This window comes from Cimex lectularius, unplaced genomic scaffold (assembly GCF_000648675.2).
Source record: "Cimex lectularius strain Harlan isolate CLEC.00 unplaced genomic scaffold, Clec_2.1 scaffold8, whole genome shotgun sequence".
Lineage (NCBI taxonomy): Eukaryota > Metazoa > Arthropoda > Insecta > Hemiptera > Cimicidae > Cimex > Cimex lectularius.
The window spans coordinates 1,785,925-1,811,846 of record NW_019392656.1 but is presented as its reverse complement, the minus strand read 5'-3'; the positions used below and the strand labels follow the sequence as shown (position 1 = coordinate 1,811,846).

The following is a 25,922-nucleotide window of genomic DNA, read 5'->3' as shown; positions in this document are numbered from 1 at the left end:
TTTAATTTAGGAGTTTGTAGAAAAGTACAAATAGAATAACACATAGTTTATGATGTTTGAATGAAGAATTATATATTTAAACATTGCTCTATGGAATAAAATCGAGCAAATCAATGTCCAATCTGTGACGATCAAATGAATAGTAAATAATAATTTATTTTTACAAATAAATAAATGAACGTATTCAGAGAATTAATGCAATAAATAAGTAAAGAGGGAAAGAGGGGTAGGATATAAGCCGGGAGCTGTGGTGGGAGATTGTTGGGAGCCAATATACAGCCAGTAGTACTCCCAACATCATACGAGTACCTTCTCGGTCCACCTACACTTAGGTACTTATTACAGGTAAATGAAATTAAAACCAATAAATTTACAGTCTTTTTAAAATTGAAATGGTATACATGATAATATTGTTCATAATAAGTTTGTTTATAAAAGATAAACGGTATTTGTTAAACATTTTTGTTTAGTAAATCAATATATCATAAATATAAACATCACGATAGCCAATTAAGTTATTTTTGCCATAAAGCACCGTGAAATTTGGAGAAATAGAAATTTAGGGTTGTGGTTTGGTTGTTTTTCAGTAGGGTTGGCAGAGCCGGGCCGATTGTTTTGAATAGGGGGAGGCCTATCACATTTCCTCCTTGTTTCCGTTCTACCCTATGAATTTTTGCCTGAATGCATTGAAACAATGACCCGATTCAGGAGAACAATTAACATACGAACATTGCAAAACCTGAGTTTCATATACAACAAACAAAATTAAATACAATGACAAAAAGTTACAGAAATTGTTTGAAAATATAAAAAACAATTAGCCCTCTATTTTAAAAGTTCTGTATTTTTTTACTACAATTTTTGCACTTTTAAACTTTCGAAGAATTATTACAACATCATACCCTAAATGAATAACACAATATATTAAAAATAATGATGCTGCTAAACCATCTTCTAATACATTTAAAATTATAAATTATTCATATCATTTCTTTAAAAAAAAGCTTTCTAAGCTTTTTTAATAACTTACAATTTATAAAATATATTAAATCTGATATTTTAAAATTACGAAAAATAATAATAAATATGTTTGAAAAAGTAAAATTATTTCATTTTTATTGCTATTATTTATATACTTACCAAAATTTTGAAAATGTAAGTATATTGAAAATATTTACAATGACTCTCTCTCTCTCTCACACACACGCACGCACGCGAGGGCGCGAAAAAATCTGTTTTCTGGCTAGTCATGAGTTTCCGAGAAATTCGGTGAAAGATTTCCTTCTAACGCTTTTATTACGAAAAAAGAACACGAGCTTTTAAATCCGTTGTAATCATATGTCTGATGTGTTACTTAATGCTGGAGAGATGGGCTTTTCTTATTAATTGAAAGGCTTTTTTTCTAAATTTGAAAATCAAAGGATGATAAGAATTTATATGAAATTGCCGGCGAGCCGCGCATATTCAATGAATTAAAATCGAAATTTAGGTGGGTTTTTTCATCCCTTGTCAGAGAATGATTAAATAAGATATACTTAATTATACAATTAACATTAATGTGTAAAAATAAATGAAAATGTAAAAAACAAACGAGGAAAATATGAATCAACCAAAAAATTATTGTAACTTTTAAATTTAATTGATTTTTGTTTTTAATAGTAAAAAATTAAAGAAGCTAATTAACACTCTTATCTGTAAATTTCAATATCATCAGGGGGCCAATGTATATTTCACAATAAAATGATGACTAGGGATCTGAAATTGTCTTTCACCCAAGATGGTACCTGGAGAGTTGGAGAGATCTAAAATGAACAATTCTCAATATTCCGATACAAAAGAATCCCAAACAAGAAGCTTGGCTGTAGCTTGCGACAAAAGCTTGGCAACAACTTTCAAGAGAGCTTGCCTTCACCTTGCTTCGAGGGCTTGGTCTTTACCTTTCAGCCAGAGCTTGGCTTCGCCTTGCGACAAGAACTTAGCTGCACCTTGCGACGAGAGCTTGGATGCACCTGTAACAAGACCTTGCCTTCACCTTGCGACGAGAGCTTGGTTTCTACCTTGCGGCGAAAGCTTGGCTTAACCTTGCGACAAGAATATGGCCACCTTGCGCCGAGAGCTTTGCTGTACCTGTAACAAGAGCTTGTCTGCACTTGATGATCACCGATGCTTGAGGTTCTCTGATGGTATAAATTCCTATCTCGCAGAAGACTTCGGGTCCTCTTGGCGATATTGCAATTCATTTTGTTGTCAGGGCATCCACCTTTTCATTTTCCCCAGTTTTTGAGCTAAGGAGGAGGGTAACTTTTTACATACCCAGCTTATTGGATTTGTCTTGCGGTTCATAACTATCTTTAATCTGATGATGTTCGCGTACAGTGCCTGTCTTTATATTAACATTGATTTGTTTTACGGCTGGATACAGAAATAAAATTCGCGTCATTATTTTCTGTCGACATAAAAGCTTTAGCGGAAAGACCGCATACGTACGAGTTAGTGCAATTTTTCGGATTCAAGCTCATTAAGGGTAAATTCAAATTCGAATAAAATCATTTATACACTCTTTGTGTGGGTAAGTCGGTGAACTTTCAAAAGAAGAAAAGCCCCAAGTGCAATACAAATTCTTCTTGTCAAGGCGCTTGAATAGATTAAAACCGAACATACGGATCGGTCGTGCAGGTTTAACATAGCGAAGCGCCGTTTTATATTTGTGTTCAGATTTAATTGGTCATATCTCTCAATTGGACGGACTTCGGCTTAGTACCATTTTTGTATGGTTGAAATCAAATACATACTGATCCATCGTTTCTTTTTTCGATAGACGGGTTCTTTCCTAATTTCCTCTCCTTTTTCATGCAAGAGATGTTGATACAACCATGTCTTTGCAGAACAAACCGATTTGTCTTATTCTGCCTAGGTTTTTGGATGGCTATTATATAATCTTATTTAAATTTTTGAGTTGTATATTTACTTATCAATGCTAATACAGTTTTTTCGTGGGCCATTTTCATTTCTTCCGTGTACTATGTATTATTCTTGCGAAGGACATCGTCTTCCCGGACGTCTTCCCATCCAATAACAATTTGTCTGAACTAAAAAATACCATGAGTACATTTTCAAAAGTTCACTTTTGATTATTTAGTCAAAGGGCGATTTCAGTTACATTCAGTGACAACGATATTGAACTTTGTGAGTTCAGAGTCCCAGAAAAGCAACATTTGCCTTCTTCGTTCACTTTCAGATTAAAAATTAATAATTAGATTTTACCCATTCGAAAGTGTATTAAAGTTGAAGAAAAATTCTATTAATTCTATTAGACTCTGGATAGCACCACTGATTATTTATTATGTGCTTTTTTGAACCTATATTTGAGTCGTTCTTTGTAAAAACCATAGTTTCTATCGCACGTGAATGTTACCCATTAAACAGCGAAGTACGTCTTTTATTTTTTATTGAGTGTAATTTCACCTTTTTCTCAGTCCAATAATATATGGCATATTTAGAATAAAACTACGTTTATAGTGTTAATTTATTTTATTTTAACATAAATTCAAAACCAACCGTAACAAAATTAAAAAATTATTGTATTTTCCGAAGCAATTTTGTTAATTTTTTGGTTGAAAAAGTGTGCTTTAATGATATAACGTTGTATATAATATAAAGCCCTCTTATGCTCCCTCACAATATCTGATATTTTCTGGCAAGAATCTCATTGATTCAGTCTTTAAAGTACGCTGTTGAATAGGATCACAAGTTGTTAAAAGGGAGGCACTGGTCATGTTCGATCTAGTGTCGTATGAACATTCAACATTGTTGATCGAGTGATCACATTTTAATTCGTTAATTAAAATTTCAAAGCCTTGATAAATGGGATCTATTCCTCGAAAATTCGACGAAGGAACGAAGTGTTTTCTTTCTAATTGGCCCTGATGGTTTTCAATATATCATTATAATTGAAGGCTGATTGCTAATTATAACGGTGATATGATAGCATAGGTTCATTTAATTACTTTTGGGAAAATAATTGGTAAAGCTTTAATCACAAAAGGCTCATAGTTCAAGCTGTTTTTTCCCCTTGTACGTGATATTGACCCTGGTCCAAGATCTTAACCTAAACCACAAATACACAAACTACAGTCATGTGTGCTATCACGAATTGTGCAATTTAGCCAATTGCAGAATTGTGAAGTTTTCACGCAACTCAGACCGATATGTCTGTGAATATACATTGAATTAAACTTGCACCCTATTTAAATTTGTTTTTATATCCCTTAAAATGATTAGTTAGATACATTTATAAAATATTTTCACACCCAATTTTGAAACTTGTATTCTTATATTTGTGGAAATAGATTTGATTGTATAAAATGTTATTATGTTGAAATTGGCGTTTTCCAATGAGGCAAATATTGAAATGAAAAAAAATTTTTTTAGAATGTTGGGCTTCTATTAGTAAAGCAATGTAATGACATTAAACGGTCGATCGATATTTTATTCTCAATGCGTATTCGTCGTTAAGAAGAGTTCTTTTATACGTATATTTTACATTTAATATATGTAGTTCGCGATGTATAATCCATTATATTACAACTTTATGAAAGAGTGTTCTAGAGTGTTTATTAAACGTTACTTTTCAATACGTATTGTATGAGAACATTGCCGAGTTTCTTAATGAGAAAAACAGGAATAAGTTTTGCACATTGCATATCGAATATCCCTTTGATATGTAACAATAGAGAAGAAAAGGCTCGTGTTTCAAGAAAGGTCAACGCTTTTAGAGAGCACGGCACGTGTGGTGTAACCCGGGGCGGTTGATGCTCGGGTCGGAAAAATTGTCAGATTAATTCCAATTCTCTTGGGGTGACAAAAGGAAAAGTTTCGAGTGTTCGAGTGACTAGATACTGTCATCTACGGGGGGCAGATCACTCTGTCCCATTCAAACGAGGTGGTCCGAACATGTTCCGGTTCATCACCCACCTCGACACGATTTGTTCGAAACACATATATTTGTCAGAGATGTTCCAGTTTAAAATAAAAACGTCCCATTTCTTCTTTTGTTTTTCTTTTTTCATAGCTTCGCCGAATGCAACAAAAGGGTGTTGAATTATATGCCATATAAGCAGCCACTCCATAATAGTAACTGTGTGGTGTTTAGTGACCGTTACTTGATGATTATTTGGAGGTCATGAGATGCGGTCTGGTGTGACGTAGGTTTTAGAAAAACATTTTCTTTATCGTGCCAACGTTTCGATCTTTATTGAGATCATCTCCAGGGCTCAAAGTGTTTGTTTTCCGTGTAGATGTGTCATTCTTGTTTGTCGTGTTGAGAATGCCCAAACTCAACTCACACACTCTCCCCACGAGAAAACAAACACTTTGAGCCCTGAAGATGATCTCAATAAAGATCGAAACGTTGGCAGGATAAAGAAAATATTTTTCTAAAACCTACATCACACCAGACGCATCTCAAGACCTCCAAATAATCAATAGTAACTATGCTGGAAAAATGCATAAGACATTTCTATTAACAAAAATCTTACGAATTATTCAATAATCTGCAGTGCACAAAAGTTTAATAAAGCTCGAATGTTGGAATGTACGGAAAATTTATTTTCGAGGGCCCCTTACGTTTTCCCGAACATCGCCCTTTGATGTTTTTGACAAATCTTCATTATAGATCAAGGTTCAATAAAAACAAAAAAATTGTGCCGAGTATGATCTGTGTCGTTAGCAAGATATTAAAAAAATACGTTTTAATGCTCAACATACTAAAGCCACCAGGAGCTCATTCATTAAAATAGATATTATTCTAAAGACGTTTTTTCATATCAAAGAGACGTCAGGAGACCTAAGCTTCATGTCGCCTGGTAACCGAATATGTAGTTGGTGTTGCATGTCTCTTCACTTTGCAGGTTTGTTTACAGTCTGACCATCATGGATAAGACTCAAACAACCAAGTGATTCTTCTTCCATATAAACAGCCACTCCATAATAGTAACTATGCTATGAAATAATCGCAATGAAAGCTTCTTTAAAGTGGTTATGAACCCTCGTTCGCGACAGCCAACGGGTACTTGGAAATAAGCTCTCTTGTACAGCCTGACAGTACATTACTTTACGTAACTTAATCTCGCTGTCCAAAAATATCAACAGTTTGCCTTTTCACTCGCTGCCACTGGGCTATTAGTGAAACTTATGAACCCTTCAAGGTGATTTGTTGAAAGTAACGATTTTCGTTTTGTAATATGGCCGGACACGGGGTATTTCAAATATGGTCTATGAGTGTTTTGAGTTCATTCAAAAAGGATGAAAGAACAAAGCAGAAAGTACTCTTAATTACATAACAGTTCTTCAGAGTATGAAAACCGAACAGGATGACATTAAAACCTGTCGACTAATGTCTACTCTGTGAGAAAAATCTATGGTGTATTTTATCACTGATCTTAACCGTTCATCCTCCGAGTTGTGCTCCAGGGGATACAGCTAGGTCATTTCAGACCCCCATCGTAATCAGTTCCTAAATTCATTCACATTCTCACTCTTAAATGCATTCTTTCTTCTTTACTCACAATTCACTCATTAGGATGGTTGAGTAGTCGATCTTCATGACCCTTTTCACCTACTACATGACTAGCCTAATTGAGGGTCGATGGGGTACTCGATGCTCCGCCATTAACCGTCTCTCACTACACATTCGCTCTACTAAGTACATTAATTCTCAATACACTATTGGATACAAACCTATGAGTATTATATACAAAAAACAACTCTGTTTCTTCCAAGAATGGGAACAGGGAACCCAGATACTGCTGGGTGCTCAACCATACCCCAGAATCTGTTTTTAGTTTTTACAACTAAAGTTTTTCTTATATGTGCATGTCGCAGACCGTGGTGATTACTGAAATTTCGTATCGGTAGAAGGTCGAGAGTTTGACTTTAGCCCTCTAATTATTTTAAAATTTTAAAATTATAAAGTAGCTGCTTTACAAAATAAAGGCAAGAACAAAACCGGCTTGCAAAGTGCAAACTTGTAGTGTAACAAGTAGCTAGTACCGCTCTCTGAAAAATGTCCATGTTTATAACCTGCCCTCTTTTTACCTTCTGTATCTTTTAAATAATTTAATGCTTTAGTAATTTTTAGTAATAAAGTGTAATTTTTACCAACGTTAAAAAATTTTAAAAAATAAAAAACCTGTAAAAATCAAATTTACGCAATAAAGTACGTGAGAGGAAAATGAATATTACTCGTAGGTAATAATAGGGGAATCAAACTCGTGATATTCAAACTGCTTAGTATCTAGCAACTAGTATTTCTCAGCACAGCGAAGCATGAATCTTAGACATTCCACTCCTTTTAATCCAAATCAAACAATATAATAAACATGTATTGTAAGATAAAGCATAAACGCTATAAACAAAAGTATTTGCGGCTTGAACCTTACACATTAAGTAATTAATATTTTGCACAAACTATGTCTAACTCACAGCTTGACATGCTTGCAGATTTATAGATCTTTCAATTAAATCACTGACAACTAATACCTACAGGCATTACAATGTAATATACGTTGTTCAGCCGGGTGTAGTTAAACAATTTTGCCTTTTTTTATGAAATTGCATCTATATACACATTCAGCATCCGACAAATTCTCTTTTTCATGGTTTTTCTTTTAATTGTAGTATGCAAGTGAAAATAGTTCTTTGTAGTCTAGTTTTGTTTTCGGCTGCTCCAATAATGTTTGGTTTTATTTAAATTAATCAAACTTATTTTTCTTAGAAATAATTAAGGTGGGGGTGAGTGTGTCAATTCACTATTGGTAAAGGATGGTTCTAACTCCAGAAATGTTGTTAGCAATTATCCGGATTTTGAGCATTAAATGCTCATCAACAGGTCCGAAAATTACAAGTTGTTAGGATCGTTGCTAACAACTATTTTATGGTTAGAGACTTACTTTACCAAAAATGCTTATTTTTCTTTATTCCTTTTGTTATAAATATATTAATAAGGCTAGTAAGAAAAATAAGGCTGATTGATTCAAATAAAACCCTATATAATACAATATTCTATTTCTTATTGCAAAAGTACAAAACAAGACATTTAGTTAGCAAAGTATTATTCTTCATTGTCACCTTAGTTAATATTATAAGATTTCTTGTTGGTATAATAAACCTCCATTTTGTCTTTTTTTTTCTCATTTTAGCCTGATAGATTATCAGAAAAAAACAAACCAAAAGTTTGTCTATAGTGTGTTTTGTTTTAAATTAGTAACACCATAGTTCAAAATATGTTGATGGTGGAATATGGGAAAGTTTTATGACCCCAAGCACTCCAGCCTTATGCCTTATTGTACGTTTATTTGTTCGGTTTAATTGGCTCAATCCTTTTCTTTAGAAGTATAATGACATTCACTGTCGTTTCTCTGGTGTTCTTCATATCCCAGGTTTTGTCTCCGTTGAGCAGTTGCTTTGTTTGTCAGTTGTTTCACATTCCAAGATGATATGGGTGACTGTTTATTTCTCATTGCATAATCTACATATAAGATCATTATTGAATATATCCATGTTATGTAGATGTTTTCTCATATGCCAGTGACCATTATATTAGTCCTATCACTCCTCTGATTTTAGCTCTCTCCAACTGTAGCATTAAGTTTGCCAATTTTGATGAGAGTTCTTTTCATATCAGCTTACTATGTCTATCAGAGAGTTTATCTACTTCTCCTTTTGTTTCTTTCATATACATTCTGAGATGGAAGAATCTATGTTTGTTATTATTCCCATGAATAGGTTCAGGGCCTATGTATGGTCTTGCAGATCTTCCTCTGGCCAGTTTGTCTGCCTTTTTGTTATCCAAAATTCCTTTGTGCCCTGGTACCAAGAGATTTTGGATACATTTACTGGCTAATTTTGATGTGATTTTCTACATGTTAATGCTTTAATGTCTGCTTGACTATCCGATCTTATGAGGATTTTTTTTGTTGTTAAAGTAACCTCTTTTAATTTTTTCTAAGACACAAGCATTGATGGCAAGTATTTCAGCTTGAAAGACCAAGGTGTACTTCCCTAATGAGTTTGATTGCTCATGTTTTGGGCTTGTACAGAAAATGCCTGAACTGGTTCTTTTATTTGTTTTTAAGCCATCTGTATACCATACCATTGTATTGATTTCCTCCTTAATTCTTCTTCTCCTTTGTAGTCTAAAGAGACTACATAGGATGTTTCAAAGTGTGTAATAAGAGTGTAGATCATGTAGTCAGTACTCATTTCTAAGAATGGATGTCTGATTTTATTAATTATTGTTATGTGCCCGAAATGTTTAATATTCATCTAATTTGAGTGTTTTGGAGCCTGCATGACACTCCTCTTTGTGTAATTATTTTCAATGGAGGGTAGGTTGTGGTGGGTTGTTTTCATTACCCCTGTGAAACATAAGTTCATCAATCTGTTTGATGTTTAAGTAGCTTGTTTTGGTTGAGCCACCTGATTAGTGAGCTATAAGATAATTTGGGCCTATTACTCAAAGTGTGTTAAATATTATTAACTTAGTTATTGGTTGCGTTGTTTTTTGTTTTTAAATTAATTCTGCTTTGTCATGAGTGATTTTGATGTAGAAGTCTGTAGTCAGTAGATGGAGAAATCTGGTTGATTGATTGTTGTTTAACTTAACAAGAATCTTATGAGATTGGGGTCTGAAGGTTCATGAACTTGTAGTTTGATTTTTTCTGACCATAATGATCTGGCTTTACTTACTGGTCTGTCAATTGCTTTTCATCTAATATTAAGTCTTTGTGACATCAAAAATTGTCTAAAATGACCAAATTATCAAGAATCTATCTAAATTTATATATTAAGTGTCTTTATTTCTGTCAGCTCAAAGAATAGACATTTGAGAATGTATCTGTGTTAGACAAATGCACGGGCACAAGCTGATCAAAATTATAAACATAAAATATTTCCTAAACGAAGAAATTACTGCTCATGGTCATATTTTAACATTTTTATTTGAATTGTGTAGTACATATTGAATTATTAGTTTATTTGTTTTTGTTTGATTTATGATCAATTGTTTTAAAGAATTTTATTATATGATGTCACGTTCTTCTTATAAATACTATATTCTAACATCAGTTAAATTTCCTTTGAAATATATTGTGAAATATATTTTTGATTTGGGGGAAAGCTAGAACCAATTATAATTTTTATTCAACTTTGCCCAATCTGAGCATTTATATTTCCAAAAAATATGAAATTTTACAGTTATTTTAATTTACAAAATAGCAATTTGTAAAAAAAAAATTACTTTCCCTTGTCTGTTTTTAATACAATAAATGATATTCTGCAATAACATAATTAACAAACATACCCAATTTTTTAGATGAACTGTAAAATCTAATGGAAGAGTGGATCACAGCACTGAAAGAGACCATATCAACACGTGAACGTCTTTGGGTAAAAATATTAAATTTATTTACTAATTTGTGTTAATAATATACAAAAATATTTTGTTAAACGTGATACCTAATCTAGTTAGTAATTAAAGTAAGTTATTGTGGTTGTAAAGTCAAATTTTAACCATGGATTTTTGGTTAAAATATAACCTTCATTACCAGGAATTTTTTATTTTGAATTTTGCATTTTTTTAGTCTGGGACTGCTACTGAGCTTCATGACCTTCTAAGTGGACGCCATCGTTGGCAAGCTACATCTCACGCTAGACCTACATACTGCAATATATGCAAGGATACATTATCTGGTTAGTTTTAATGTAATTTACCGCCTGTACAACAATGTTTCTTCTTGTCACATATAATTATTTTTTCAAAGGAGTGACTTCCCATGGATTAAGTTGTGAAATATGTAAATGGAAAGTTCACAAGAGATGCGCTTCCAAGGTTATCAACAACTGCAAATGGACAACCTTAGCAAGCGTTGGAAAAGAAATTATCGAAGACAAAGATGGAGTATGGATTTAAAAAAATATATATATAAAAGGAGAGTTTCTAAACCTTAAATTTAAAAATACAATTTTCCAGAACATTTATATGCCACATCAATGGATGGAAGGGAATCTTCCCGTGGCATCAAAATGTGCAGTATGTGAAAAAACATGTGGATCAGTTCTAAGACTATTAGATTGGCGGTGCCTTTGGTGTAAATCTACAGTACATACAGCCTGTAGGCCAAATTTTCCAGTTCAATGTAATTTGGGACCAAGTAAAGTTAGTGTTGTACCTCCTACTGCTTTACATTCTGTGGGTAAGATTAATTTTGAGTATAAGTTATGAGTTTTGATTACTGCAAATTCTTACAATTAGGTTCTGACGATGCCTGGGAGGCTGTTAGACCTCAGGGGTGTTCCCCTTTATTAGTTTTTGTAAATTCAAAATCTGGAGACAATCAAGGTGTAAAATTTCTAAAAAGGTTTAAGCAATTACTAAACCCAGCACAGGTATTTGACTTAATGGCTTCGGGACCACAATTAGGGTAAGTAATTCAACAAAATAATAAATAGTGTAGTCAGGGTAATCTAGAGTTTGACATTTTCAATAAAAATATTCAGTTTTCACAGAGCTTTCTAAAAAATAGTTACAATTGCTTCAAAGGTGTACATGATACCTGTACATTCTTGAGATAACTCAACTTGCCTTGTATTGATTACCATAACTGCACATGTTATGAGAAAACTTAGAAAATTTTCTTGCATTTTTTTAGAAAATTTTCTTGTAAAGCAATTTGCATTTTTTTTAGATTACAGCTCTTTAAAAGATTTGACCCATTTAGAGTATTGGTTTGTAGTGGAGATGGTTCTGTTGGATGGGTCTTATCTGAGATAGATAAGCTTAATATTACAGTAAGTAGACTTTAGTTTAGTCACTTTAGTTTCACAGAAAATAAAAGCATGTGTAAGAAATAACAACCGTTTAATAATTTGAATCCTAAAATGAAAAGAATAAGATTGTATGCTAGACTCAAAAATGCTAAAGTCATTTTTGAAATTATAAACAAACTTTGGATATTATCTTCAATAAAATATATTATTAATTCAAATAATAATTCAATCATTTAGTATTAAAATTCGAAAATTATTCAAGCATTCTTTCAGTCTAATTTTCAATCATTATTTTTTTTATTTGAGGTGTCACAATAGGCTTTACCAGAAAAACTTTCTCAAGTTAAAAATTCTAAAATAGTTTTTGTTCATAAAACCCTCCAATTCAATTGCTTTAATCCTGATTGAATTTTTATATTAAAATATTTAATTTTTACTCAAAATGTTTCAACCATCTATTGTCACAAATAATAATTTGCAAGTTATATGCAATTTATTTTTAGAAACAATGCCAAGTTGGCGTTCTTCCTTTGGGTACAGGAAATGATCTGGCCAGAGTATTGGGATGGGGAGCATCATGTGATGATGACACAAATTTGGCACATATATTAGATAAATACGAAAAGGCTACTACAAAAATTTTAGACCGGTATGTCATTTGTATAGAATTATCTTTGATATGATCTTTACTGTGATATGTTTTAGTTGGAGCATTATGACCTTTGAGAGATCGATTTCAGTTTCCAATGAAGAAAGGATTCATCTGGACTCCACTCTTCCTGCAATGGCCGACTACGAGAATTCGGTAGTGTCTCATTTGAGTAACATTCTTGAGTCTGAAGACCATTCTTCAATTCTTTCTTCAGCTAAGTCAGTAGAATTTTTTCATAATTTATTATTGATAATATAATAAAATTTTATTTAATTGATTTAATATTTTTAGGGTATTATGTGAAACTGTTAAAGATTTTATCATGAGAGCCGGTGAAATTTCTCTAAGTCAAGGTGATGATGAATTAAACTTGAAATGCACTGTTTTAAGAGAAAAGCTCGATCAAATGCTTAACTCTTTGTTAGAGGAAGGACTTGAATTGGTAAGTAATTTTTGGAAGCTATATTCTAATTAATGTGGTCAAATTAATTATTGTATTTATTTTTACAAATTAATATTATTTTTATAATATAATTATATTTATAACCAATAAGTTTTGGTTTGAATGTATTTTCTTATACTGTTAATGATTTTTATTCCTTCCTAATATGTGTTAATCTTTTGGTGCCCTCTCTCAGTAATCTACACTAATCATTTCAGAGGGTATTCGGATTACTGAAAAATTCAGATCACAGAGGTTGTTAAAAAATACATGCATATGTACAAAAAAAATTTAACACAATTTTGTGAATTTTTCTTAAAAATATCAGTTTAAAAAAATATATTTAACATTTTCTTTGTTGTTTCTCCTCTTTTTCACTTATTTTTAAGCAGTAGATACATTATTCTTAACACAAGAAACAACTTTCTCTCTCTCTCTCTCTCTCTATCTCTCTCTCTCTCTCTCTCTCTCTCTCTCTCTCTCACACACACACACACACACACACACACACACACACACACACATGCACGCACGCGCGCGCACACACACACACACACACACACACACACACACACACACACACACACACACACACACACACACACACACACACACACATGCACATTCTTCTTGTTTCCTCCTCTCTCCCTCCATTATCTTCAGAGTACCAAAGTTTGGATGAGAGAGAGAGAGAGAGAGAGTGAGAGAGACCGAGAGAGAGAGCACTGTATTTTTCTTGTGTTCATCTTTAATTAGTTAAAAAAGTTTAATTAATTTTAGGACGAAGAAAAACTTGAAAAATACACAACAGAAAAAGCAGAAAAGGATAATGAAATCATGGAAGAAAGAGGAAGATCAAAAGTAAAAATTGTTTTTAATTATATTAATTTGTTGTCTTTAACGAGTAAATTTTAGCTTCCGACACAGGAGCATTTGAAAATGAGAGCTAACAGCTTAAAACGTGCGGTCAGACAGTTGATTGAACATTCTGAGAGGATAGTAGATGAGCAGAACATGGCCCGATCAAGTGGTAACCACCAGGACTCTTTAATAAGAGAGAAAAGTGAAAATACTCTCCTTGAACCGGTAAAATTTCCCAAAGAAGATTTCAGATTGTTTTATAATGTTGCTCGGTCTTTTAGATTGGAAGGACTGAATTTTTGAGCATATCACCTTTACCGACTATAAGAAGGGATTCCAATTGTTCGACGAGTGATATCACACTTGAAAATTTGCCAGTACCCACAGAATTTGCTGATTCGCGGAGACCTAGTGCTTCCAGGATAAGTTCCCCGTAAGTTGTATCAATCATTGCTAATTTATAGCTCTGTTGAACACTGAACATGTTTTTAACATTCTTAACTTTTTCATAGATATACATCATACATCATCCATTCAGCTTCTGGTCATTTTTTTGCAGAATGGTAAAACAATAAGAGCTTTTCTTTATAGTTGTGGTACACCCTTGTTATATGTAACAACAGTGTATCAAAGTTACTTGCATATCAATAGAATATGTTAATTAGTACATTCAATTGAAAATATATTAAAGTAAATATGTGTATATCTTTTTTTTTTAAATCTAGCAATAAATGTAAATTGTATATGAATGTTAATTTCAATTGAAGATTATAGCCTGTGGGCTATTTTTCCATTTTAAAATTCCCCTGCCTTGCACTGATGATATAATAGCATGAAGAAACACTTCCATCTGCAATTCCAAGTGCATTTCTGCCATTTAAGATTGTTTTACCCTCAGCACTGATGTTTATCAATTTTGTGATCCCATGTGAAATTGTGACAAAAGTATTTATTTTTATATGTTCTGTTAATATACCATTTTTTGTTCATCTGGGATAGATATGAATATTTGACAATTTTTTAATACACTTAGATATTTATTCATGAAAACCATTTCAGGGTGGTGCCAGATGCTTACGACAGTTCAGAAAGAATTCAAGTAGTTGTCAACATCGAGCAACAGAAAGACCCTGATCCAGAAGAGGCGGTGACTCGAGTTGCTGAAATAGATGAAAGCAATCAAGATAATGAGAACGAAGGTATATTATCTGGATTAAAGTTAGCCGAAGAACTGGCCAATATTTGTCATATCGATTCTTCTGAAACCTCGGATGAAAGCCCTGAAGGAACAAATGAACTTCAAAACAAAGACACAAGAGGTTTCAGTATTAACTCTAAAAACTCTCTTAAAAAAAAACATCAGAGTATTCAGTTTAAATCTGGTTCGTATGAAACTGTTGATGCTACTAACTTGATATCTACAAGTCCTGATGAAGAGGACGATTATGATGATTTTAATAGAGAACTTGGTATAGATAATACAAAAAAGTGTAGTATAGCTCATTTCATTGAGGGTAATGATATAGCACGTAGATCCATCAAGTGTAGGCATAAGAAACTGCAATCACTAGATGATCTCGAACTTTGTGAGTCATCAAAACCTGATTCTGACATATATTTACAAATACCAACAATTCAAATTTCACATTCAGATAATGATTCATCACAACAAGAGAAGTTAAAAGGCAAAGAAGATAAACCGTCAACTTTTCTGGATGTCGTCCAGTTTCAAATACAAGGTTCAAATACGAATCTAAGAGGGAGTACTGATGGAATGTATTTAACCGATTTTCAAGAATCACACAGAAAAAGTCTGGCTCTTTCTGAGACTGACGATGAAGAACTAGTCAGGTAGGAACCCATCATTTGGCACTTACGTTTTACAGCTGAGAATCTGTATAATTAATACATACATATAATATACCAGGTAACCAGAAAAGTTAGGCAGTTTTTCATTTGTTATTGTTTTAATACCGTTAATTAACATTTCTATTTGCAAAGGAGGGTAAGTTGTTTATATCACGTAATAATGTCAGTAAAGAAAAATTGTCTCAAGCAGCTTACTGTAAATTATAAAATATTTTCTTTGTCATTGGCTTCAAAATTAATTTGTACATGTGTATTGTATGAATTTAAGCTCAGTACTAGAGCGGCCAAGGCAGCTCTTGAAATTTGCACTGATTCGGTGACGAAACAATAAATGATGGCACTGCTCAAAAGTGGTACAAAAAGTTTGCTTTTGAGAATGAGGGGATTGAAAATGAACCACAGCCTGGTAGACCTCGAACAACGATGAATTGAGGAAAACTAACTTCATTCAAACATGTCAGGTGCGTGCAGGAGTGTTCAACGTAAGTGAAGAAACCATTTGCTCTATTTTAAATCAACTTGGAAAGAGATATAAACTGAGAAAATTCACAAATTGACCGACGATAGTAAGCTTCAGTGTCTAAATGTTTGCCTTTCATTGCTTTCAAGGCACAAAGTAGAAATGTTTTTAGGCTGGATTATCACACGTGATGAAAAATGGATCCTCTAAAGGCACCACCAGGAGGTACTTTCACAAAATTACCCTGTCCCATTGTTGCTAAAACCAATTATTCACCACCAAAAGGATATGCTTCGTGGAATACGGTGGCAATCTACACTATGAACTCCTGCCATGTAGCCAGACTAACATCACAGAAATCTACTCAAGCCAACTGCAACAAGTATCTCTTGCCCTGGCCCTCATAAACAGAAAAGGTTTAATTTTTCACCAGAACAGTTCAAGACCTCATACAGCCAGAATAACAAAGGAGGTGATAATGAAGCTTGGTTGGGAAGTGCTGTTACACTCTCTGGACTCTCCAGTCTAACCCCATCTGACAAATATTTTCTTAACAATGGACAATCATATGAGCAATTGGAATTCGATAATCACCGATAGCTGGAAAATGAACGAATTTACTTTTTTAAGTCCCTGGGACCAAAGCTGTTCAAGAAAGACATAGTTTCTTGGGAAAAAGTTATAGATGCCCACAGAGAACAATCCCCCCCCCCCAAAAAAAAATCTAAACTAATTTTAATTGTGACAATTATTAAACCCAAATGAACTTTTCTGGTCACCTGGTAAATAACTATGAAAAACAGTACGTTGGCTCCTAGCTTGAACAATGTATATATACACCTCAGATTCTGTTCTATCTTTATTTTCTTAATAAGTTTCTCTCGTTTTGTTAATAAAAAGACAATTTTATATAGAACTTGGCAAAACGACTTCCATATCCTTTTCTGTTCTAAGTTTTCAACTCTGAATCTGTGAAAAAATTTAAATTTGTTACTGAGTAAAATGCAAACGGAGACTTCGAGAGAAAGATTAATTAATTAAAAGAAGTAATTTGGTCAATTAGATCACTAAAACAGAATGGATGTAAAAGAAGTCTTTCACTTGCATTGGATGTGCTTGGTACATTTTTTCAGTTTCTCTTCTTCATACTTTACTACTGAAATTTCTTATAATGTCAGATCTAACATTCTCAGTCTCTTCTTGCAACACTGATTTTTTTAAATTTTAAACTACTTGAAGTAAGCTATCCTTTTTAATGTGGCCTGTAATTCCATTGCCCCATTCTTGAGCTTTTGCTTAACTTCACTTTATTTCTGGTGAATGTAACAGAAAATAGTCAGCTTCGTTTTGGTTATTTATTGATAATCTCTATGAATCACGCCCCAATTTATTTTTTCCTACACTGTTTCTTACTTGAACAGTTGATGAAACCCAAGAAGAGTTGTAATTGTGTGACAATTATTTAATTTATTTTTATTTGTAGTTGCTCTATTTGGTTTCCTGTCTTGTTTTCTGTTTTTAATTGTTTTACCATTTTATTTTACCTACCTTTGTTACTAATTAGTTTGTTACTTTGTGAATATATTAATTTACATAATTTAGCTCACTATTTATAAATAGTTTTATATTGGTACTTACAAGAGTGTTAATATTATTAATAATGATGTAATAATCTTGAATGAAAATATATTTTCTTTGAATCAAGAGCAATATAATTGAATAATTACACTATTTAATTATAGATTTCATCGTTTTGCTAGTAGAGGTTCAGTTCAAAGCCAAATTCAACCACCACAAGTAATAGTAGATCCTCCATCACCAACAGGCGAAGATACACCAACTAGACGGTTTAGCTATGACTGTTGTAGGAAGTGTAAGTTATTAATAAAACTTCGATTTTGCTTTTTTGCTGTTCTTAATTGCTTTCTTCGTTAGTGTCAGCAGCGTCACCTTGCTCTTTAATGAAGCCAGATTCTCCTGATACCGGAAAAGCAGTACCAGAAAAACGATTGCCTATTATTAATCCTCTTGTGAGACTGCCTACATGGCCTAGTAAGATATTAGTTATACAATTAGCATTCTAGTTTTTGAAATGATTAATTTTATTTAATTTATTTAGATATCTCAGGTTCAGGAATTGTTGGTAAAGTTTTGTTAGCTAATGCAGATGCATTATGTGCTGCTGCTGTACCTCTGATGGATCCACTCGAAACACTTTCGTAAATGTTAAAAATAAATTTTTTCTAACGATTCAAAAAACTACTTAAACAACCTTTTTTTAAGGGAGGGGTTCAGAGAAAAATGTGTTATGAATAATTATTTTGGGATTGGGATCGATGCAAAGATAAGTTTGGATTTTCATCAGAAGCGAGAAGAACACCCTGAAAAATGTAGGTCAAGAGCTAAAAACTACATGTGGTATGGAGTCTTAGGGAGTAAAGAATGGCTTCAGGTTTAATTTTTTTTTTATATTAGCAATTTATGGACAAAATTATAGGTTAATTTTAATTTCCACAGAAAACTTACAAGAATCTTGAGCAACGAGTTCAATTGGAATGTGACGGCCAGAGAATTCCGCTTCCATCGCTCCAGGGCATTGTAATTCTTAACATACCAAGGTAATACATAATATTTGTCTATATGCCTATTGGACGTACAAATACATATGTATGTACTTAAAAAAAATTTCACACATGCACATACACAAATTTGAAATTTTGGTGGTTTATTTACATATTTAAATAATTTAATTTTATCATACAAATTATTTACATTCTGAAGTTCACTTGATTCCCACCTTTTTTAGAAATAGACCCAGATATACATACATGATGTTTTTATTTTGAGTTTAACTTCTGATTAAATATCAATTTAATTTTTTTTTCTTGTATCTCATGAACCAAAATGTTTTGACGTAACTCTCTAGAAAACAGGATACGGTTAGGAACCTTACTATTTCAAAAACAAAATCTTTTTTAGCAAGTAGTCCAGACATCCACTTTTGAACTTACAACTAAGTAAAAAACCGTCAAACTAAAGATGGTCTATATTAGACCAAAACAAGCCTGAGAAAATAAACGCCTATTTTGGAAAAGACAATTTACTTCCTACCCATCAACTTATTATGGAGTTCCACAAAATCAGGATGGACACTAAAAAAATAGTTACCCCTTTTCTTAAAAACCATCACACTAAAGTTGAGTTTTTACATTCTTTCACTTTCCGTGCAAATCGTAACAATTTCTTGTACATTTCAAGAAAAACTGAAGATGTTCTGCGGTTGGAAAAAATGCTATATCCCCAGTGTCCTGTTATTATTAGTTAACAGTCAAGTTATTATTTGAGGGAATTGTTAACAAAATTTTTCTTTCTGAACCACAAGCAAATAATTTGCTATCAACTAAAATGAAAAATACATAAATTGGTGATTGGTTGAAGAAGTTGGAAAATATTAATTTATTCAAAAAATGAACCCTTGGGGTGCCAGTGTTTTTAGAAAACAGCCTACTTTTAAGTACGTCAGGTTGCAAATAACTTGAGAACAATTGCTCCAAATTAAAAGCTTGGCACTATTGAATTCAGCTTCAAAAAACGCTTTTAAAAATATCTATTGGTTAGTATCTTTGAACTAGTTCCTATCCTCCATATCCCGTTATCCTGGAGAAGTAGATCAAAATTTTTTGCTTCAGGAGAAACTAGACAAAAATAAAAAATTATGTATCTCACATTTATCACAAGAATGCCTCAATAAAAGAAATATATTGAGGAGAGGCAGAAGTTAAACTCTCACTGTATATGAAAACCAGTTGTTTAGTAATTGTATGTAGAAGATGCAGGCTGATTAAATGATTAAAACAATTTTTTAGCTTCATGGGAGGTACAAATTTTTGGGGAGGAACTAAAGAAGGTGAAGTATTTCTTGCGCCAAGCGTAGATGACCAAATTCTAGAAGTGGTTGCTGTATTTGGATCGGTCCAGATGGCTGCATCTCGTCTTATTAATTTACAACACCATCGAATCGCACAGTGTCACACTGTTCAAATAAATATTACAGGTAAAATCTACTAGTTTTTATGAAAATAGCTAAGTTATCCTTTAATCAAATATATTTTTACCGTTTTTTAAACGTTTTAGGAGATGAGGGTGTTCCTGTGCAAGTAGACGGGGAGGCATGGATACAACCACCTGGGATGATCAGAATTATCCACAAGAACAAAATGAGAATGCTATGTCGGAACAGAGTATGAAAATAGTTTTGCATATCGATTAGAAAAATTTCAATTAACATTTGATTTCAGGCATTAGAAACAAGTTTAAAATCTTGGCAAGAAAAACAAAAGCAAAGTAAAATTCGGCCCTCTCATTCATTATCCCAAAGTGAAATGCAAATTCTTCTTTCATTTATAGAAGCAACGACAACTCTTGTCAAGTATGTTTTATATTCTATTAGTTTATAGAAAATGTATATTTAAATTTAATTTAAACGTTTTAGATGTGTTAAACTTTTAATTATTCGACACCCTTCAATTGAAGCAGAAATATACGACTTGGCGGACAGAACATCTTCAAACTTAGAAAAAGTTCATCCAAGTGGCAAAATCCAACAAGGGGTTCGTATTACATTTATATGCTGGAATTATGTCAAATATTGGGTGAATAATGTAGTTTTAAAATAAACATATTTCTTCCTTGGAAGATACCGTAGACTGTTTATTACTTGAATTCTTCAAGGATGTTTTAATTGTGACAAATAGATTGAGTTTTTTTACTATAAATTTATTGATAAGGAAAATAACAATATTAATTTGTTATTGTTCTTATAGCCTGAATTGAGAGTACTGTTAACTTCTTTGGTATCAAGTGCTAGGGAATTACATGAAGAAGCTTGTATGTTGTTAAAAGAAAAGGCTCAAAGTTTGGTATGTAATTTAAAATAAATAATTAAACACTTCATTGCTTTATGATTGTGGTTTTTTGGTTGAGTGATAATGAAATCCAATTACAGAAATTAGCTCCTGAACTGGAGTCTCAGTTGAATTACGCTTTAACATCAATGGAAAACGAATTGAGAAAGTGTCATGTATCAGAAAGCGGGCAAGCACTCGTCTACCTACATCAACTTTCTGATCAGGTATTATAATTTTGAATAGGTAATTAATTTAAGTTTAAATGATTTTTTTTTTTTTTTTTTCAGGAAAGAAAGAGCAAAAGTGGAAAGCTGTCTTGGCTCAAGTTTCGTAGGGAAAAGTGTGATAAAGGTGACATACCGAAGGGAATGTCAAGAGAAGTGAGCTCTTGGGGTGTGCAAGAGGTAATAGAAGAAAAATAAAGATTATAAATCTTCTTTAATTAATTTTCTAGCTTTGTAAGGATCCCTAATTTTGGTTTCTAGCTTTGCTAGAAATAAATAAATAGAACTTTTTCAGAATATATTTATCTTATATCTGAATGGTTTTAAAATGTGTGAAAAATATCTCATATTCATTAACTAACAGGGTGAGTTTAACTTCAGTTCCTACCTATATTTTGTTTATTAGGTAATTTTTGCGAAAAACCCTGAGACACTTAAAAAAAATTTTTTTTTGCCTAGTTTCTCATGATACAAAAAGTTTTGATCTAACTGTAGAATAATGTGATACTATTTCAAATAGCAAGATATTCGTAAATGTACATCTTTTGAGAGGTTTTCAGACACTGAATTCAAAGGTGCAAATGGTTTTTAATTTGGAGCAAATGTTCTCAAGTTATTTGCAAATTCGCAAAAAACTTTTTCCAAACATTGTTTTTTGGGTAAATGAAATCTTCTCCAACCTCTTCAGCCTATCACCAATTTATTTATTTATAATTTTAATTGATAGTAAATTACTTGCTCGTGGTACAGAAAGAAAAATTTTGTTAACAATTCCGTCAAATAGCATCAATTAACAGGATGCCCTGGATGTAGCTCATTAAATTGTGATTCAGTGCCAAATTTCAGTTCACTTTTCCCTACAGAAGAATCATCTCCACATTTTCTTGTAACGTACAAGACATTTTTTAAGATTTGCACAGCAAATCAAAGATTTGCACAGCAAATCAAAGAAAATAAAATTAAACTTTAGTATGATGGTTTTTAAAATAACAACTGGTGTTATCTATGCATTAAAACATTTCATTATTCAAAAGCTGCAAAGTTCATCAAATCAATATTTTACAATTTGTTAGATAATTTTGTCTATGGACCGAAATTTGCTCCCGGCCGAATTCCACTTTAATGAGCCACATCCAGGGGGTTATGTTAGGAAATTGTTGAAAAATTTTTCTTTCTGTACCATGAGCAAGTTATTTACCATCAATTAAAATTATAAATAAATAAATTGTTGATTGTTTGAAGGATTTGGAGATTTCATTCATCCAAAAAACAGTGTTTGGAAAGTTATTATTTTTTATATCCCCCACCCCAAATAACTTGAGAATGGTTGATCCAAATTAAAAACCATTTTCAAAAAGCATTTAAAAATATACATTGATGAGTACCTTATCATTAGAAAGAGTTAAGTTCCTAACCATATCCCGTTATACTAGGGGATCAAAACTTTTATTCCATAAGAAACTAGACACAAAATAAAAATTTACGAGTCTTAGGATTTTTCACAAAAACATGCCAATAACTTACCCTGTATTACACATCTGGAGTTTTATAGTGTCCTCGATCAAGCTAATTTGATTTAAAAACAACATTGCAATTGCTGATAATGTTAGCATTATCTATTATAATTAATTTATATAAATGACAATTTATTTTGGAATACTAAAATCTTGAAGATGTTAAGATAAAACTAACCAATACACGTCCTTTTTAGTTATAATTATTTGATTACCTTAGTTTGATAAATTGCTCGTTACCCATGATCATCATTTAGTTTCAGCCATCGTCTCCCTCACTATCATCAATTTGAGAATTCTCCATTTTTTGCTGCTCTGTGCAAGAGGTACACCGTATTTATTTTTTATGGTTCATCTGATATCCATTGTTGGGCACACCACCACATTATATGTGATAGAATGCAATTGTGAAAGTAAAGTGTTATCAAACATGATCATGTTTATTACACTTTGTATCAAATGTGAGCATTTAAGCATCCTTTTCTTGTAAAAGAGTAAACCCTTTCAAAATGTAATGTTGAACTAGTGCCGATGTTGATAAATGTTTAATAGGCTTATAATTTATTAACATTGTAGGCACTGGTAAATTTAATCTCATGTTGAAAAAAGGTTAAAACAAAAAGATTAATCGAATAGTGGCTAGACTTCAAGTCAGATGAACGTTTTCCCTCTCCTTAGTTTAATCTTGGTCTTAATTCAACCAATATATTGTATATACAAATTAGATTACCTATTTCAGACAATCCCGAAAAATAAAAACCATTAATTAGTAAAGTTGGAGTGCATTTTCGTAAGGTTATTTGTAAGAAGCGACAAGAAGAAGTAAACGTTTAAGATGTAAGAATAATCATTATTGTAGTTTTACTAAAGGGCACTTAAACAAATGCCCGATCCAAGGTGGAACATGGTTGAAATACACACAAACTGTTCTATATTGTGTCAAGAACCCACAAACAGTTTCCACGATATCCCATTTTTTACAGGCGATATCACATAAGAGTTTTAATCTTTTTTTTTTGTTTTTTAACCAATTGTACTTTGAATTTGTACACCTTTTTTATTTCATTTTATATCAACGGCTATATTTTGCCCGTAGGTAGGTGCGTGGCTTGACTCCATTCAGCTTGGCGAATATGCTGAAGCTTTCGCTCGACACGATGTCAGGGGACGAGAGGTCATTACTCTGACAAGACGGGATTTGAGAGACCTCGGCGTTACAAAAGTGGGACATGTTAAACGGTTACTGCACGCTGTAAAGGAATTACAGTCTTCAGCATGAGTCAGTTAATATTCAAGCTTATTTATTAAATATTTTTTCATAATGTCAAACAATTGTTTCAGATGCTGAGTTAATAGAACTGGCCATGTTTATTGTTTTTCTCCTGAAAGAAACAATGTGATATATATTCAATCGTTTGAAATTTAAAAGAAAAAATCAATCTTTTGTGTTTTTTAGAGTCTTTGAATGTTGAAATTGATAGTCTGATATAAAATGCCTTTGATAGAGCATATAGGATTTATAATAAGCCTTGATGAATAATTGGCGTGTTTTGTAATTGGCCAGATGAAATGATTATATTGATCTCAGTGGTATTAAAACTTTGGTTTATCAATTGTAAATCGTTATTATTTCGATTTAAAGTTTAAAACTAGGAAATTCACTTAGGAATATAATATATACATTTCTAATTTTATCACCTGTGGTTTTAACTAATAAAAATTAAGATTTTTATTGCACTTTAATGAAAAATCTCGGATCACCACATATCATTGTGGATTTATCTGTTTTTCTAACTTTCTAATCTTGGTGAGTGTAATTAATTTGTACTGCGTATTTCTATTTATATTGAGTTTTCAATTTTAAAATTGTATACAAAATATTAGATGGATGGGACCAACAAATGGTTGGTTACCTGAACCAAACGTTTTCCAACATTTTGAAATTTTGTATGAGTAGTCAACATCTACAACAATTGAAATCTTTAACCAATTAGTACGGGTAAAATTTAAAAACGTAAGTTCTATTTATTGTATATTTATATTGTTATTAAGATTTAACTCTATTAGGTGAAAATATTTTATCTTTCTCTAAAGCAATAATGGAAATGTTTAGCATATGCAATTTCAAATTTAGCTTATAAGGTAATAAATCATATTTGATATTGTTTTACTTTTAAAATAATGTTTTTTATTGCACAGGACAATCATTATTTAAAAAATAAATAAAAATCAAATGCAATATAATTAAATATGCTTGTTTTTAACAGATAAATCTCATATTTTGCTTTAAATGATCTGATGTAGGAAAAAAAATTATCTGTATATTTGTAGAGAAAATCAAGAATTTTATTTTCTGACACTCTAAATAGGCAAGTTTGACTGTACATTCTGCCGCGAACATTTTTACTACTGAATCTTTTTTTATTGTAAATAGTTTAAAAGCATAATATATAAAACAACAAATTTATTTATTTATTTTTAGCAATACATAATTTTCATGTAAAAATTAGTCATATAGAATGACGAGTGTTAGAAATAGAAGGCAATAAATATTTGTTCTCTAAAACTATATTGTTATAAAAAGATATTTTAATGTGACAAATTACATAATAAAAAAAAATCACCCTCCTGTGATTTACACTTGATGATAGATCAAACTTGTAATTTAAGTACATTGAAAAGTACCTTTTTCACTCTTCTAATGTTTTACATTAAATTAAGAAAAACTGACTAATCGATACTTTCTATTAAATGAGTTTCATATCACATTTGTTATAGCGAAGAGTCCTATATCTAACTGATAAATCTAACTTCCTTTAAGAAATTGAAATTAAAGTGATCAAACCCGACAGTGTTTATAGATCATAGTGTCCTATTAAATATAAATCTCTAATTGATGTATTAAATTGATCTTATATTTTCAATCTATTTTAAATGATGAAATTCTGTCAAAATTTCAATACTGCGTGGAGTTATTTAATCAATTTCAAACAGTATTATTAACTTATTATTAGAAAAAAAAATTCACAGATGAAAGGAGCTGTAACATTTATTGGGCTATTTTGGTAAAACATTTGAACAAAACTGTATCACATAATATATAAAAAAAAAGACTAGAATGTACTGTGATTATATACATTTTTCAACATATGAAACTATTATTACTA

General features: G+C 31.9%; 1 protein-coding gene across 7 annotated transcripts; it reads left to right on the top strand.

The window, feature by feature from the left end:
* Positions 1–298: 298 nt before the first annotated feature.
* On the top strand, positions 299–25,922 carry LOC106669718 (diacylglycerol kinase eta). 7 transcript variants are annotated; one of them, XM_014399385.2, is made up of 30 exons: positions 7,119–7,248; positions 10,373–10,446; positions 10,641–10,749; positions 10,821–10,957; positions 11,030–11,252; positions 11,312–11,480; positions 11,745–11,847; positions 12,330–12,475; positions 12,532–12,696; positions 12,770–12,920; positions 13,701–13,781; positions 13,836–14,006; positions 14,063–14,214; positions 14,294–14,344; positions 14,841–15,367; positions 15,434–15,632; positions 17,853–17,983; positions 18,046–18,162; positions 18,230–18,329; positions 18,394–18,562; positions 18,628–18,728; positions 19,977–20,164; positions 20,245–20,351; positions 20,409–20,539; positions 20,603–20,720; positions 20,934–21,029; positions 21,116–21,241; positions 21,305–21,421; positions 23,852–24,034; positions 24,097–25,922. In XM_014399385.2, the coding sequence occupies exons 2-29, from the start codon at positions 10,390–10,392 to the stop codon at positions 24,032–24,034; spliced, it is 4,125 nt and encodes a 1,374-aa protein (XP_014254871.1). In that variant the 5' UTR covers positions 7,119–7,248; positions 10,373–10,389; the 3' UTR covers positions 24,097–25,922. The 7 variants fall into 7 exon arrangements, with proteins under 7 accessions (XP_024080501.1, XP_014254871.1, XP_014254866.1 ...); XM_014399386.2 differs by having other exon boundaries at positions 7,120–7,248; positions 14,841–14,980; XM_024224733.1 differs by lacking the exon at positions 7,119–7,248 and adding an exon at positions 299–345 and having other exon boundaries at positions 14,841–15,632.

Coding starts and splice junctions, on each gene's coding strand:
- LOC106669718 (XM_024224733.1), top strand. CDS start 10,390: ATGGAAGAGTGGATCACAGCACTGAAAGAGACCATATCAACACGTGAA. Junction 12,921..13,700: donor TAGAGGAAGGACTTGAATTG/GTAAGTAATTTT, acceptor AATTAATTTTAG/GACGAAGAAAAACTTGAAAA. Junction 15,633..17,852: donor GACGATGAAGAACTAGTCAG/GTAGGAACCCAT, acceptor ATTTAATTATAG/ATTTCATCGTTTTGCTAGTA.